Source organism: Mus caroli, unplaced genomic scaffold (assembly GCF_978045245.1).
Source record: "Mus caroli unplaced genomic scaffold, Mus_caroli_1 scaffold_7, whole genome shotgun sequence".
In the NCBI taxonomy this organism is placed as follows: Eukaryota; Metazoa; Chordata; class Mammalia; order Rodentia; family Muridae; genus Mus; species Mus caroli.
In genome coordinates, this window is record NW_028227262.1 from 125986023 (window position 1) to 126003401 (window position 17379).

At 40.4% G+C, this 17379-nt stretch overlaps 2 protein-coding genes across 11 annotated transcripts in view; both read left to right on the forward strand.

Moving 5' to 3' along the window:
- Positions 1-17379, forward strand: part of Cadps2 (calcium dependent secretion activator 2) — a 558168-nt gene that overhangs the window by 167696 nt on the left and 373093 nt on the right. The gene's annotated exons all lie outside the window — the stretch shown is intronic.
- Rnf133 (ring finger protein 133) lies at positions 2657-4223 on the forward strand. Its single transcript, XM_021164382.3, has one exon. The coding sequence runs from the start codon at positions 2899-2901 to the stop codon at positions 4045-4047; it is 1149 nt and encodes a 382-aa protein (XP_021020041.1). The 5' UTR covers positions 2657-2898; the 3' UTR covers positions 4048-4223.

Genomic DNA, 17379 nt, shown 5'->3' on the forward strand with positions numbered 1-17379 from the left:
TTGATCCATTTTTTAAATTTGACAATTTTGCACACATATATAGTGTATTGATTAATCTTCCTCCAACACCTGTATCCTTTGCCTTCTGTAAATCTCCACCTCTCATCATTACCAATCCTTTTGGGTTATGACATATGTATTATAACCAGGGCTAATTGGGTGACTGTTAGATAAGAACCACCCTCTGGGTGCTGGTGCATTCATCAGTGTGTCTACAACTGAAGCCAACAGTTCCCCTTCATCAGTAAGAAATAGTTCTGCAGTGGGGAGTAGGATCTCCCCTCCAACTCTGTCTTACTGCTGATGTGACCATTCTTGTGCAGACCTAATGCCTACATCTATAATTTCAATGGCATGGCTTGCCTAGGAGGTAGTATTTTGCAGTTCTTCTCCCTGGCTTGAATTTTATATTTTTTCCACCCTCTCTTCTACATTGTTTTCTGAGCCTTAACAGGACTGTCATAAATTCTTATTTGAGGATGGACACTTAGTTTCAACACTGTGTAGCCAGGAAACTGCATTTACCACCATTCCCTAAAAAGAGAACCTTGTCTGATTGAGAATAGAGCAGTAGATAGCTATGGATATAAACAATATTTAAATGACAGTTTACCCATAGCCAATTTTTTAAAACAGCAGTGTTATATTCAGTTCCCTTCTCAGATGTGAGTTTTTCACCGGGGTCACAGTACCAGACACAGATTACCTCCAATGGAGGGGTGTCAAATCCAATCATAGCTGTTGCTGCTCAACGGCTGTGCTACTATTGCACATATATCTTTCCTGGCAGACTGGTTTTGAAGATCATGGGATTCACAACTGGATAAGATCATTGATGTCCCCTCTCTCCCAGCAGCCTGCATAGGACCTTTCAGTACTGAGAAAGCCAGCTGCAAGGACGCAGAGTCTGCCTAAGTTTCACATTGATTTCTCTATCATGAATCCAAGGTGTGTGCGGTCTTCAGTAATAGGTCTTACTACCTAGTTCTGGCAAATAAACAGGAAGGATGCCAAGAACTTAAATTGCTTTGGGCACTTTATATGCCAATTTTTGTTGTGCCTGAAGGACTCTCTTCATTCCTGCTTGAAGTTTCTGCTTCATAAATTTGGAAAAAAAAAAAAAAAGTACCTGTTTTCTTAGTTCTGGTGAGTCCCGTTTTAAATGGCTTGGTTTTGAACCCTGTATGTAGACACAAATGTTTATGTTCAAGGTACAAGTGCTTAGCTTTACTTTCTAGTTAGTAGAGAAACATTGTGATACCTACTGAGAAAGTATACACCAACATTTGTTACTGCCCAAGTGGGTTAGTTCATTAGTTCCAAAGTTGCTTAAAGCCATCGACCTTTGTAGTACAAATGTGGGCAGAAGTGGCAGGGTCTATAGGATTACTAAGTGGCAGTAATTTCTGCAATTCCTCCAGGAATACATACTGGTTTTGATTCACTATTTTCTTTGGCAGAGGCAACTCTAAAGGCTTCCATTTAGCCTTTCCAACCATAATGCCACCCACTCTACAGTTCAGGGAACCAATATGAGAATTCTGCCAATTTCTGAGTATATCCCAATTTGTTAAGTTTGGTTTTAAAAAAAAAAATGTTGTTAGTATCATCTCTTTATGACCTGTAACCATTGTTACTGTCATTGGTTAACTTTTTAATCTTATTGGATTTGCTTTGGTTTATTTAGTTAGTTAGTTAGTTAGTTAGTTAGTTTTTTTCCAAGACAGGGTTTCTCTGTATAGCCCTGGCTGTCCTGGAACTCACTCTATAGACCAGGCTACCCTGGAACTCAGAAATCTGCCTGCCTCTGCATCCCAAGTGCTGGTATTAAAGGCATGTGCCACCACTGCCTGGCTTTAAGATTTTTTTTTTAATTTTAATTTATTTATTTTGTTTAAATCAAGTTACATTTGAAAAAGATCTGTGTCCTTTATATGTGTTCCTCTCCTCCGTATGTGATGTTGGACAGCAGAAGTATGAGATAAAACTAGATGGAACAGAATTCTGTACTTTCCCAGTGGTTCTCAACCTAACACTGCAACCCTTTGATGCAGTTCCTCATGTTGTGGTGACCCCCAACCATAAAATTACTTTAATTGCAACTTAATAAGTGTAAGTTTGTTACTGTTATGAATCATAATATAGTTTTGGACATAGATATTTGCCAATGGGCTCATGACCCACATGTTGAGAACCACTGCTTTGAAAAATCAAAACCAAGTCAGAACCAATAAATGTTTCCAAAATCCTATATTCTTTATCTGTACCTTCAAATATGAAAAATTAGTGTTACAGATCTTACTGCTTTTAGAGTTCGTTTGGTCGCATTCCTAATTTATGATTCTTTATATATCTTGAACTGAAAGTCAGAAGTGTTTACTTCCTAGAAAATGTAAAAGTTCCACACGGTCCATTCATTTATTCTGAGGTTTTTAAAAAGTCAATTGCAGAAATGTTTGCTTTCACTTTTAACTGGATGTGCTACCTGTAACCGTTTTATGTGGCTCCATGACTTACTTTTTTTTTTTTTAACAAGCATTCTCAAACTACCCATAACCACTCTGGAAACATTCAAGCCAGAGCATCTACAGCATGCTCTGAGCTAATTGGCTGCTTGGTCTTTTACGTCACAATGGCCTCCCGCAGCAGTAAGCAGTACCTAAAGCTACAGCAGTGAGACAGGAATTTCTTTACTATCTAAAGCTTTTCTCTCTAATAAAACATCTGAAACTCAAGACATCTCTAGAAAGCTCTTGCTGAAACATGCTGGAAGACAGCGTATCTTATTTTCACCCAGAAGATATTTTCTCCTTCCTCGTTCTGAATTGATTGTCAACAGATGTGGCAGCTGTGCCGGTTAGTTGGGTTGGCTCTTCAAGTCATTCGTCAAGTACAGCGATGAATCCTTTTCAGACCGATACTTGGCAAAACCAAGCTCCATCTTACTGGCTTCTGAGATTCAGTTTTATCTGGCTCGTCAGTCAGAACTGTTGTACGGCCAGTGCAGTTTGGACTGCGTACATGAACATATCATTTCACGTGGGGAACCGCATGCTGTCAGAGCTGGGGGAGACCGGGGTCTTCGGAAGAAGCTCTGTTTTGAAGAGAGTAGCAGGAGTTGTTGTGCCACCAGAGGGAAAAATTCAAAATGCTTGTGATCCCAATACCACTTTTATCCTGCCACGGAACAAAGAGCCCTGGATCGCACTCATTGAACGGGGAGGTTGTGCCTTCACACAGAAAATTAAGGTGGCATCTGAGCACGGAGCCAGAGGAGTGATCATCTATAATTTCCCAGGTACTGGCAACCAGGTTTTCCCTATGTCTCACCAGGCATTTGAAGACATCGTTGTAGTTATGATTGGTAACATCAAAGGTATGGAGATTTTGCATTTAATTCGGAAGGGAGTTCATGTTACAGTCATGGTGGAGGTGGGAAGAAAACATGTCATTTGGTTGAATCACTATTTTGTCTCCTTTATGATCGTCACCACCGCCACGTTAGCATATTTCACCTTTTATCACATTCGGAGACTTTGGGTGGCAAGAATTGAGAACAGGAGATGGAAGCGATTAACAAGAGAGCTCAAGAAAGCTTTTGGGCAGCTTCAAGTTCGAGTATTGAAAGAAGGGGATGAAGAAGTCAATCCAAATGCTGACAGCTGCGTCATCTGCTTTGAAGCCTATAAGCCTAATGAAATAGTTCGTATTCTCACTTGCAAACATTTTTTCCACAAGAATTGCATTGACCCCTGGATTCTAGCCCACGGCACATGCCCCATGTGCAAATGTGACATTCTGAAAGCTCTGGGGATTCAGATGGACATTGAGGATGGGACAGACTCTCTGCAAGTTCTGATGTCAAATGAATTGCCCGCAACCTTGTCACCCGTGGAAGAAGAGACAAACTATGAGCTTCCTCCTGCAAGACCTTCAAGTAAAGTGACGCACGTACAGGAGCACCCTACTTCTTCTGCGAACGCTGGCAGCCAGCCTCCCGAAGCAGAGGAATCCAGTCATCCTTCACATGGACAGCAGGACCTTTGAGCAAGTGGATTAAACCTGTTTGTCAGATCAGGTCCTCGTGATGACAAGCAGTTTGCTTGAAGTGTGGTTTTTGTGTGTGTGTGTCATTTCCTGTCACTGCTAATTCTCCAGATTCACTGTCAAGATTCAAATACAGGGGAAAGGAAACCTGGCAGAAGTTTGTGGCTTTTTAACCCCTGCTAATTTTAAGTGGTTGTGAATGTATTATTCTTGGTAGTATACCTGTGTTTATTTCTAGTTAACCTGTGTTAAAACCAAAAACAAACTTATCCCTAAATTGTATTTGTCTGTTTATACATGGTTTTATTTTGGTAAGAAAATTGTTAGTGTATATTTATATTTTTCTCAAAGAAGCCATCAGTTATCTTTCATCTTTTAGCAATAGTAAAAATTAATTATACTATAGTAATTTTGATGTCATTATGTTGCAGTGTTTTTTTTAATTCTTTGAAATGAAATTTTGCTATACGGGATATTTTGTTACTTATCCATAGTCAAGAGTTCTGTTCAGTTAGTAAATTTATATGTAAACTATCTGAATAGCAAGAAAATGCTTACAAATAAAGTTCTAAAACTCTTTAAGAAAATAGTCCAGAATTCATTATAATCTATCCTGACTCTTATAGTAGTTTAGCATAATTTTAATGAGTCTTTGAACTCTCTCAGGCAAAGGATGGAGTCTCAACTACTAGGCAGTGCTAGAGAGAACTAGTGAGCATGAATTCTGTGAATTGTTTCATGCAGAAGGGCAGTACTTGGATGCAAAAGTAACCCGAAAGAGACTATTAGAGGAAGAAAGATGTTTGTGCAGGAACATCAGAGCCAAGATACAGCAAAACTTGGGCAAATGCCAGGGTGAGGCCACATCTTCCTGTTATTTACAGTCCTTTGTGCTCCTGACTCTGTGAAAGTTTAACTGTTAATCACGCATACAACCACTGAATTTTCAATGTTTTAACGTCTTCCTTAGGACAGTGAAGTTATTCCATATAGTACCAAGTGTCATACTAGAGAGAAAAGGACCCAGAGACTCAATAGAAGCTCTTTTTGGGTGATTGAATCCTGAATAGATGAGCTGGTGTCTGTAGACTGAGTGCTGGCTAGGAGGAGCTGGGGATCCCGTGGGAACTGAGGCTAATGGCTTCCGTGATTTTCTCTACAGCTGTGGAGATGCTTGTGTGGGGTTGGGGGTTGTAGCAGAGTACTTGCAGCCACAAAGCCTTGGGTTCTGTTCCCAGCACACCAAACACCAGTCTCAGAAACAAGAGGCATCTAGAAGTGTTTAGGTCTGGAAATGTAGCATTCTCTGAACCCAAAGTTCTAGGGTCATTTTAGCTCTTCACAAGTTTACATGAGGTCTTCCTTCACAGTAGACATAGTGCATGAGGCGCTTGCTCGTACTTGCCTCTCAGAATGGGGCTGTGTTCTCTTTCTCCTCCTCTGTATCTTCCTGGTCTCTGTTTTTCTCCTTCCTTTTAAATTGCCTTCCCTTTCCATTGTCAAGCTTAGGCTTGGTCTCATCCACACGTTTAATTTTTAATCTACTTTGATTAGATATTTTCTTTATTTACATTTCAAATTTTATCCCCTTTCCTCATTTCCCCTCTGAAAATCCCCTATCCCATGCCCCCTCACCCCGCTCACTAACTTACCCACTCCTGTTTCCCTGTCCGGGCATTCCCCTACACTTGGGCATCAAGCCTACACAAGGCCAGGGGCCTCTCCTCTCACTGATGTCTGACAAGTCCATCCTCTGCTACATATGCAGCTAGAGCCATATGTCTCTCCATGTGTACACTTTGGTTGTTGGTTTATTCCCTGGGAGCTCTGGGGGTACTGGTTGGTTCATATTGTTCTTCCTCCCATGAGGCTGCAAACCCCTTCAGCTCCTTGGATCCTTTCTCTAGTTCCTCCATTGGAGATGCTGTGCTCAGTCCAATGGATGGCTCTGAGCATCCACTTCTGGATATATGGAATATACAGTTATACTGTCCCAGGTGGTACAGTCACTAGATGGCCTTTCCTTCAGTTTTTTTGCTCCAAACATTGTCTCTGTATCTCCTCCCATGGGTATTTTGATCCCCTTTCTAAGAAAGACCAAAGTATCCACACTGTCATCTCCATATTTAGTAAATCACCATTTCACTGATTAAAATATCTTTTGCTACTATGGATATTAAGCATTTAACAGTATATCTCTTGTGGTTCAAGGATTTTGGGTGAATTCTTTTAAGGTGAGTTAGAGTTTGTATTGGAGATAGAAAAGGAGGCTCATGTATTTGAACTTAGAAACTAGGAGCACGGAGAGCCTTGTGTGTACCTGATAGTAAGGCTCAGTACCTTACAGAGCTGCTGTCTTGTCAAAACAAAACAGCAGCTCCAGTCCTGCTGTTCAAAGGCTCTGTTGTAAACAAATCTATAAAGCACTTTTATTCCAGGTTTCTTTTATTTTGTGTTTAGTCACCAAGACCTGGAATTAGCACTACTATGTAAGATATTTACTGTGATGTTACCTATTTTTTTGTAGTTGATTTTTTTTGCCTGCACTATAAGTAATGCTATTTTTTTTTCTTGGACACAGTAATGCAAATACATTTTGTATGATCCAAATGCCAATACTATTTTGATGACATGGTACTGGAGTTTATACTATTTTGCCACAGTGCCAGTATCATAGTGAGTTTCCTTTAGAGTTCTTTTTTTTTTTTTTTTTAATGAGTTTTGGAATTCTTTCAGTAGTCAGAATTTAGTTTCCTGCCCCTCAACCTCATAATCAGTAGGATGTTGATTTTTTTTAAAAAATAAAAACAAAATGGCTTTTTTGTCATTAATGGAATAAGTTGTGTAATAGTTTTCTGAAAGGAAGTTTTCTAGTTTTTTTACCTATGGTTACATGACTGAATAGTACCAATTAAACATAAGCCAAAATGATAACATCGTTTTGTGTTGCTGTAGAGTGTCTGTTATTGATCTGAAAGATGAAATTCTAATCAACATCTGTTTGAAATAGCATGAGCCCTTCATAGAGTTTAGGGAAACAAAGATCCTAGTCTGATGGGCTCATTGTATACTTAAAGTGGTCTCTTTCCAGATATCTGCTTATTGAAACAGCAGACAAGAACCCAAAAGAGGAATGAATATCAATGTCTGTGGAACATGAGGGGCAAAGGGGGAGTCTTCTCATGTTCTTTCTGAGTAGTAGTCACTAGATTAGAGATTTCCGCCTTCCGTTTTACTGTTCATCAATAAGCACCTCTTGAATTTTCATTAAAATGAATCTGTTTTGTTTGTAGTCACTGTGATTTTCATTGTTTAGGTCTTACTGTTGAGAAATTATTGCATTTGCTGCCATAGGAATATCTTAAAACATACCTGGTTTTCAACAAAACATGGCTTTATTGGAGGTGTGTGGGTGAAGTATACAGAAGATGATCTACCAGCCTGGAATTGGTGGAGGTGTTTCTCCACTATGTCTGTTCTGGCATCCCTTTTTCACAGTTACACCCAACTTTGTAACACCTCTCTCCTTAGGTGTGCCTTTTTGGCAGGCCATGAGGACACTGTACGCCTGACCAGCAAAGTTGAGTCATTATTGATCACTAAGGCTACTCTGGTTTTAGAAACTTCTCTGCTTTTGTTATATTTCACCTCCATTTCATTAATTGACTGCTCTGTGGTGGGTCTCTCTCTCTCTCTCTCTCTGCTCTGTGGTGGGTCTCTCTCTCTCTCTCTCTGTGTGTGTGTGTGTGTGTGTGTGTGTGTGTGAGACAGAGAGAGAGAGAGAGAAAGAGAGAGAGAGAGAGAGAGAGAGAGAGAGAGAGAGAGAGAGAGAGAGAGAGAGAGAGAGAGAGAGAATATTCAGAGATAGGTGGCTGCATATATATATGTGACTACATAGAAAGGCCAGAGATTGTCAGCTACCTTTTTTGGTCACTTTCCACATTTCTTTGAGACAAGATCTCTCACTGAACCCAGAGCTCATTGATTTGGCTTCACTGATCAGTCATCAGACTCCAAAGATTCTGCTGTATTTGCCTCCCCATCTGGAATTATAGGGTTGCACTATGGCTCCAGGTCCCGTTTTTATTTTAACATGGGTGCTGGGAATTGGATGTAGGTCCTCCTGTTTGTGTGACAAGTACTTTCTGTCTGAGTCATCACCTTTGCTCCCATTAACATGATTTTTTTTTTTTGTTGCCATGTATTTAACTCTACTGTCTTTGAAAACTTACCACTTAGAACCCCATTCTCAGACTTTCCGCCTGTGATCTGTCTAACCTGCTTTCTCTACCTTCCCACCAGGCTTGCTGCTGACTCCCATTCTAAGTAGGATTCCCACCATACATATGCCTCCTCTTCCTCCTGTTCTTGCCCAACACAATACAGAATCAAGATCTCTCACTGAAGTTTCAAGTTGTTTTCCCACTGAAGTACCACTGCTGTTTCCCCTTGACCATTTCCATAGTATCACTCAGCATTACCCAAAGTGCCTGCATTTAATACTTCTATACCACACCAATTTCAGTTGCCGTGGGTTTACTCCTATTAAAAATTAATGACGTTTAACCTACTTCCCTGTTTTCTGTAGAGCAGGATTTCTAAGCCTAGGCTGCATATCCAAACAGAGAAGAGTTAAAAGGCTCTGTGCCCCTACTGCACGTAAATCTCTGAGCCAAGACACAGCCTCGGTCCTTATAAAGTTGTGCAGGGTATTACAGCTGTATACTAAATTGAGGACTATGCACAGGGCTTTGGCAAAGAGCCTTGGCTGTTTAATTTCCTTCAAGGTGACTTGATTTCACTTTATGGAAGTATTTATGTAGAAATCAAAGTAGCAATTTATAGAGTTAAGCATCCAGCAGAAGGATTGAAACAGACTTCTGGATATTAGAGATTGATTTTACCAGGACAAACAAAGAATGCTTCCTGGAAACATCTGTAGCTGAAGTACCTTTGGGTTTGAAACAATAATTCTCAGTACCAGCAAGATGGCTTAATGGGTAAAGGCTCATAGCACCCAGCTTGACAGCCTGAGTTTGATCTTTGGGACCCACATGGTGGAAGGAGAGAATCTACTCCGCAAAAGTACCCTGTAGCTTATGTACACACACACACACACACACACACACACACACACACACGGGGGGGTGTAGAGAGAGAGAGAGAAGGGGAGGGGAGGGGTGGGACAGGGAGGGGAGAGGAGAGGAGAGAGTGCATAAAGAACGTCCCGTAGGAAGGAGCAGTGGAAACAAGTGCTTCATAAAGAAGATCTAATGCCCAGTACAGTTTTGCACAAGGACTTGATAAGACAGGACACTCAGAATGCTATTGGAATAAACAGTGTATGACAGTATGGCTTAGGCAATAAGAGATAAGTGAGTGAGTTGCCTCCATATACCATAGTCCTTGTTTGCTGCTACTAATTTTCCATATCCCTTTTTGATGACCAAGGTGACGCCTATTTCAGCACTCTTCCTGTTGTTTTCATTCTTCGTTAATCCAGATGTAGCAGTACAGTAAGGATATAGAGGAGGTCGAGGTGGGTCAGGATTAGTTGAGGAGCAGTGCAGAGTCAGGGTTGACCTCCCTGACTTTTTCTGATGTGCGCCTACCTCTAGGTCATAACAATAACATTTGCCAAAATGGGAACAAACGGGTGCAATTTGTGGTTAAACACAGAGAGAGAGAGACAGAGAGACAGAGAGAGAGAGACAGACAGACAGACAGACAGACAGACAGAGAGAGAGAGAGAGAGATAGCAGGTTAGGCAAGATAGATAGATAGATAGATCCACAAATCCCAAATTGAGGAAACAGTGGAACTTCTAGGTGAAAATAAAAAAAAACCTGGAAATTGAATCAGATAACTAAAATAAAACACTTAAATATTGATACATGATAACCACTAAGTTGTGATTTACTCATAAAAATTTCTCTCACATAATCTATTTTATATGTGTTGATTTTCCTGATGTGTTTATTTTTATTTTATTTTGCATGTCTCTCCTTGTATTCATGTTTGTAATGGTGTTATGACTTCTAGCCTTTGAAACACATGTTATAGGCTGGAGCTTGTAAGTAACCTAGGGATGGTGGAATAGTAGCTATAATACGGTATCCAGGGTACAGTTGATTCAGTTATGTACTTAAGTATGAACTCATGTCATCGCAATAACTCTGCAGCATCATCACTATTAGAACCCTATTTTTAATTTCCCAGTTTACTGAGATTGAACCTAGAGCATCGTGTATATTAGCAAGCATTCTATTGTTGTAGCCCAGGTAGGTCCTGAACTTGATCCATCTTAGTAGCAGGGTCTGCCAGTGTTCAGAGATGTTCTCAGAGTCAGAATATCAAGATGAGTGCCCAAATGATGTAGCCAGGTTAATGATAAGCCTATATGTCTATTTAGCATGGTCCCACGGTTCATTGTTCTGACTCCAACACTATAACCAGCTTGAAGCTTCAGTTTTATGTAAAGGAGACACTATTGGTATGAGTACAGTTTTGAAAGCTCTCAAAGTGTAAGGTCAAGGAAGAAAAACTCCTGCTAAAGGCATTGGCAGTGCTAACCAAGGAGTTGGCAGCTCTCTTGTGTGAAAAGCAATTATTTACTCAGAAGGATTTGATGTGGGGCATCTTTCTCAATGAAGTTTGAAAGTGTAGCAATTTTCATAATTCCCTTGGCTGTTGCATGTTGGCTGCTCTAAGTTCAGCCATAAGACACGAATCTTCTTTTCAAAAAGAATAAATGTCTCCTCTATCACGTTACCTGCATTTGTTTTCTGTCCCAGGGGAACAGCTCAAGAGTCATGGCGATTTCCACTTACAGCATCACCTACACCTTGTCTTAGGGCTCACTTTGGTGAGCTTGCAGTCAGAAACCTTGAGGATCCATCGGATGCTTTCAGAGAGTCCTCCACTGGCTCAGATGCACATTTGAGTCTTTAAGGATCTTATGTAACCAGAGGGTCTGTTCCTTTCAGCTAGAACGCATCACACACTTGTAATCAGAACTAATATTAAGAGAGAGTAATTATGAATATTCAAGCAGTTGCTATTAGTACATTAAGGTTTTGAGTTAAGTTTAAGTGCATTTCAAGTGAGCAATTGGTCTGATTTGTGCATATAAATGCTTCTTCCAGCTCGCAGTCTCCCACCACCATCACATCTGCTAAGGAAGCCGTGAGGAAAATTAGTGGATTTTAGGCAGATTGAAATTTCCAAATCAGAATGATGGAAAATAACTGAAAAAAGGGGGGAGGGGGACATTGCACACACAACTCTGCAGCCTCAAGCGGGGAAACAGGGTTAGTTTCCAATTACTAGGTACTGTTACCTTAAGATGTTACGGTTTGAATCCTAAATGTCCCTGAAAGGCTCACTGTGTACAAGGTGTTGTCCTTGGTACTTGGTACTGTTGGAGGGTGATGTCACTTTCCAGAAGTGGAGGACAGTTTGGCCAGGTGCTATGCCCATGAAGGGAGACTGGGACTCTTTGCTCTTTCTCTCTTTCTGGTTCCTGACAGTCATGGGGTGAGTGCTTTCCCCATGTTACTTCCCATCATGTTGTTCTGCCCTACTACACAGGCTGAGAGCAACATGACCGAGAGACTGTAGACTGAGACCTATGAAACCATGACCCCAAATAAACCTTCCATTTATCTCATGAACGTGACAGCAACAGGATGCTCTGTTTCTCATATGGACATTTGAACACAAAAGCAATGGGCCAAAGATGACATTCCAAAGGCAATCGTGCAGACGTCCCCCTGGTGCTGGCTTCCTACCCACCGGATGATGCTGAGCCCAAATAAGTGCAAAATGAGCAACTGGAGGGTGTGTAGCCAGCCGAAGGTGTGTGCTGTCTTCTACTGCATGAACGACAGCTCTGTTTCCCTAACAGGAAATTCATCAGTAATTTCCTCCTTGATTGTGAGACTTTTGCCTGCATAGTTAGTCTGTAGTTCTTTAATTCATTTGGTGAATACTGATTGCCTGAAAAACATTGTGCTGTCAACCCAGCAGCCACTGCCCACATGGGGTTCACGTCCTAGTGAGAAGAAAAATAATGTGTTATGTTAGATAATTATAAACTCTTTTGAAGGAAAAGAAAATCACAGGAAACCGAAGATAGAGTTGTGGTTTCATAAAGAGTTGTTACGACCAAGACAAATAGTTGAACTGATCTTGTTAGCTTCAGTTTTCATTATGACACAGACAAAGGTTATCTGGGGCAGGGGGAGTCTTACTTGGTGGTTTCCTCTATCAAATGCCCTATCTGTAATGCTTTTTCATGAACTTTTAAAATTATATTTATGAGTGTTTTGTCTGCCTGTCTGTGCACCAGGTGTGTGTGTGTGGTGCCCATGGAGATCAGCTCGAAGATCATTTGGGACTTGAGTTACCATAGGTTGTAAGCTGTCATATGGGTGTCAGGAGTCAAACCTGGGTCTTCTGGAAGAGCAGCCAGTGCTCTTAACTGTTAAGTGATCTCTCCAGCCCCAGTTCCTTGATTTTTTTTTTAATAGGAGTGGGTGGACCTACCTAGTCTATTGTGGGCAGTGCCACTTCTGGGCTGGTGGTCCTGGAATCTATAAGAATGCTAGTGCCTGAGTCTATGCCCTTAGCACCCTGAACACACTTGATCTCACCTGATCTTGCTAGCCCAGCGGTTTGGCCTGGTACTTGGATAGGATAAAGCTGGATGAGCATGAGCCTTGAGAACAAGCCAAGAAGGAGAAGTCATCCATGATTCCTGTGTCTGCTGCCCCTTGAGTTTCTGCCATAACTTCCTTCAGTGATTGACAGTGATACTAAAACTAAGCTAAATAAGCCTGTTCCTCCCTCAGTTGTTTTCCGTCGTGGTGTTTATCACAGCAAGAGAAAGCAAACCACAACAGACCTGAAAGAACCAAATGATCCCATGCACATAAAACCAGCTGTGTGTTCTACAAAGCCAGGAGGCCAAGGAGATGCTTTTGTCCCCTGTGGGACACCTGAAGCATATTTCACCTGGAAGGCAGGGGTGAGTGGTAGTTACCATTAAACACTTGAAGAGTGCTTAGGCAAATAACAAAGTTTCTTTGTTATTACAGAGACTAGAACCAGTTCGAGAAAATGTCAGCTGTAGGGAGAGTATTGCCTCCTGGAAACAAAGAGCTTCTGAGAAGTTAGTTCCAACCACTGATCATTCCACATGCAGAGTGACTTTCTCTAAAGCATTTTTATCAATGTTAGTCATCACTGTAGTGGTGGCAGTGGTGCTGATGGTGCAGTGGTGAGGGAATTCAAGTTTTATTAAGGTAATTGGATTTACGGCTTTCAGGTCTCTCACAGTTTTCAGGATCAGACTCTAGGGTAAAAAAAAAAAAAAAAACAACAAGAATTTTGTTTTCCATACAGAGTTGCCATCTGGTGGAAAAATAACTAAGTGCAATTTATAAATCGGAAAGGCCGTTCAGCAGCCAGCGTGCAGTTCATCTCTCTTGAGCTTGCACACTGTCTGCTTCTAAGACTGATTTACTTCTAAGAAACTCGTCTTGTTACATTTTGAGTTTTGGAATTTTATTCTTTATCTGTGAGTCCATGGGTAATGACATATAAATAACTTGCCATCTCCACAGTTCATGCCTTATAAACTTAGGATCTGAGAGGGTGGTAATATGCTCTCTGGTGTCCTGCTAATATTGTGGAAAATATAATGATTTGGCTCATATAATATCTTCTCCCGCGTCTCTGTCAACATTGGCACACCAAGCTCTTGCTCCCTTTCATGGGGACCACGTGGCTTTTCCTCCTTTCAAGATTCCATTCTTATATGTTGTCACATAGATTGCAAATCCAGGGAATGTCCAATGACCTACTGTTTTATGTTTCTGCTTATAACAGGTGCCTTCATATAGCCTTAGGTTTGAGTCTTAACAGTCTTAGTAGTTAGAGGGCCAAGAAAAGTTTGTCATTGGCTGAGCAAAACATGAGCTAATCAGTAAGGTACAAAATACCTGAAAATGAAAACTAAAGGACTTACTGTCAACTGCCACCAATAGAGAGTTTTACAAGAAATGGGCGTGCCCAATTTATTTTTTAAAGCTTTATGTTTTTCAGGTAGTTTCTTTGTTCATATGGACAGAGACTCATCTTAGTCCCTACAACAAATTTGATCAGATTTGGGTAGTTTTGACTTTAGGTTTATTGCAAGAGCTTTAGATTTGCTATATGGGATTTAGGTTAGCTCTAGTGAAGGATCCTTTGAAGTGACCTCCTCTTCTAGGCTGCTGATAAATGGATAGCTGTGTCATCTCTTCTTTGCTTTAGCTTTGATAGTAAAGGGGATTACTTGTGGTCAGTTTTAAGAGATGTTTGATAAGGAACGGGGTTGATTGCTAGTGGTTTCCAGCCTTTAGGATTCACAGATGAGTAAAACTTCTCTGCTAGTATTAATCCCCCATCTTTCTAGTATATAGATCCATAGACGACATAAGCATAGATATCTCTCCACCCCCATTATGAATGCCAATAGAGCAAGCATTCATTCTAGTGGCTTTCTATAATGAAAAGAAGTTTGTTTTCCTCTAACCACCAGCATATTAAACGGATTTAGCTTTACTAAATGTATTATCATTGCCTAAGAGACACCTCTGTCTTCTCTCAAAGCTAGCATCGAGATCTGACTGACTGCAGACTCTGTTGGAATCACTGTCTCAAGTGTTCAGCAAGATCAGTTTGCGTACCTTTTTATCCCACTACATATAGGATAAGCAAACATATGTCATTGCATCAGTAGTGATGACCTATTTAGAACATAATTTGCTTTGATACATGTTATTGGGAAAGGAACATATAAAGAATATTGAAAACCAGACAAATGTTTCCTTTTCTTAGAATAGACAGCATATTCTTCAGAACAATGGGAGAGAGAACTGGGAAACGGAGGTATAAAGGGGATTTGGTGAACGGAGAAAGTGAAGCCATTGGAGTGCTATTAGAGAATCCACTGGCTGGCTTTGATTATTCAGAGTGACCCAATGCAAATATAATTTGTATTCTGCAAAACTAAGAATTGTTTAATTTTTTTCAACGATAATCAACTTACCATTGTTACAGAATTCACCGATTGATAAAATCTGAAAAATAGTTTAAGAAAAAAACATTCTAAAATTGATTCTTCAAGGACATTACAAATTATGAAACTCACGAGACAGTGTTCTATTTGGCTTTATCACGAAGAAGCACCTCTTATAAGTGGGTCTCTTGTACTTTCTCAATATCTCCCTGCCTGAAGACATGCTGGCAGCCTTCCCAGGAACCATCTCATAGATAGCCACAATGATTTGGCAAGAAGATAATATTTTTCTAGTCATTATGAAATACTTTTGAATAAAAGAAGCAATTGCTGTTCAGATCAGCAGTACTGTGCATATTAAGTGCTTCTATAGAAAAATATAATTTGAAATCTTATTTGGACAGCTGAGCAGACTGAAGATCCTGTTTCTTTTTACTTATCACATTCAATTTTGATATTAGCTCCCTGTGACTTCATTAAGATTTCGATTATCTCTTTGGAATATGAGCCCGGCGGATAGGTGGGGAGAGTGTCATTTCAGGGTACTCAGAAAGAAGGCCATGTACAATTAAATTTCACTAAAATGTAGAGAAAAAAATAACACAGAAGCTCTCCAATGTCAGGTTGTTAATGCCCATGCTGAATTGGATTGTATGGAATTTTCACAAGGTAACTGATTGGTAATGCCACAGGTATTGGGCAGTGCCCAGCAGAACATCATGGGATGCACAATGGATGTGTGTAAGAGAAATAATTAAACTAGCATTATCATTGAATTCAAAGACTTAAGTTTCCTGTTTTTTTTCTCCAAGAGGCACTTAGTCTAGCCACTTCTCAGCTTAAACCCCTTCGTTTGAAAAGGAAAATTATAAGCCACAAAACACAGAGTAATTGTGCCAATTAAATGAAGCCATGTCCAAGATCTCTATAGAGACAGTACCTTCCCATCCGTGGATTTTTTTTTTTTAATAAATATGCTTAGTTCCCATGCTGCTGATATCTGGGTACCTTTGAGCTCTCTCAGGCAGGATTTCACAGATAATCTTGTGCTGCAGAGTAGAAAAGTAGTCTGTGGGCACCCCAAGACTAGAGACCATCTCTACAACAGCCTTGATTGTAGCCATAGTTTGCCGTCTCTGGTAACTAACTCTTGTGGTGAAAGGGCATATGATTAAGATAGGTGACAACTCATGAGACAACCTATCAGTGTCAGACAGTATCATATTGGTCACATATGAGAACTATGGCCCTTGGTCTTGTGAAGGCTCTGTGCCCTAGGGGAATGACAGGACAGGGAAGCAGGAGTAGGTAGGTTAGTGAAAGGGAAGGTAGATGGGATAGGAGGGTTTCCAGAGGGGAAACAAGGAAAGGGGATGAAATTTGAAATGTAAATAAAGAAAATATCAAAAAATAGTTGAAGAAGAAGGAGGAGGAGGAGAGGAGGAGGAGGAAGAAGAAGAGGAGGAGGAGGAGGATAGATAATAGTAATTACTAGAGAATATGATTACCAGATGTACACGCCTTTAATCCCAGCACTTGGGAGCAGAAGCAGGAGGATTTCTGAGTTCAAGGCCAGCCTGGTCTATAGAGTGAGTTCCAGGACAGCCAGGACTATACAGAGAAACCCTGTTTCAAAAAAACAAAAACAAAAACAAACAAAACAAAACAAAACAACCAAAATATTCTTTATAAGCAAAAATGAATCTCACATTTCCTTTTGGACAATATTCATGGTGGTCAGTTTCCTTTGGGATATATTCATCTCTCCCATTCAAATGGACAGGTTTCTTGTCTTCTACTAGTTAGTGGATGAATTTCTCGCTTAAACTATTCAATAGATGAACTATGAATGTGACTGGAGTTCACAACTTTGAAGTCTGGTTTACTTTAATATTCTGTCGTTGTCTCCTTGGTTCCTTCTTTTCCTGTATTTTTCTGGGTTCCCTGGCATTACATCACACTCTTTCACCTCTCACCCAGCTCTACACCCTAATCTATGGCTCCTATTCTCATTACTTGGCTCTCTCACATCTGTCCCATGACTCTTTCTGTAATGTGGTTACCTACTGTATCCATCATGGATAACTCGACTAGTTTTCCTGACTGACTAGACGTGTTTAAAGTGTACAACAGAATGAATAGGCCACCAGTCATTTTCTCTTTTAAACAGCTTGCTCACAGTTTGCTTCCTTGCCCATACACTAGCTATTTAATAAGTGTTTGCTGTGTGACCTTATGCATTGGTGTTATAGAGACAGTTTTGGACA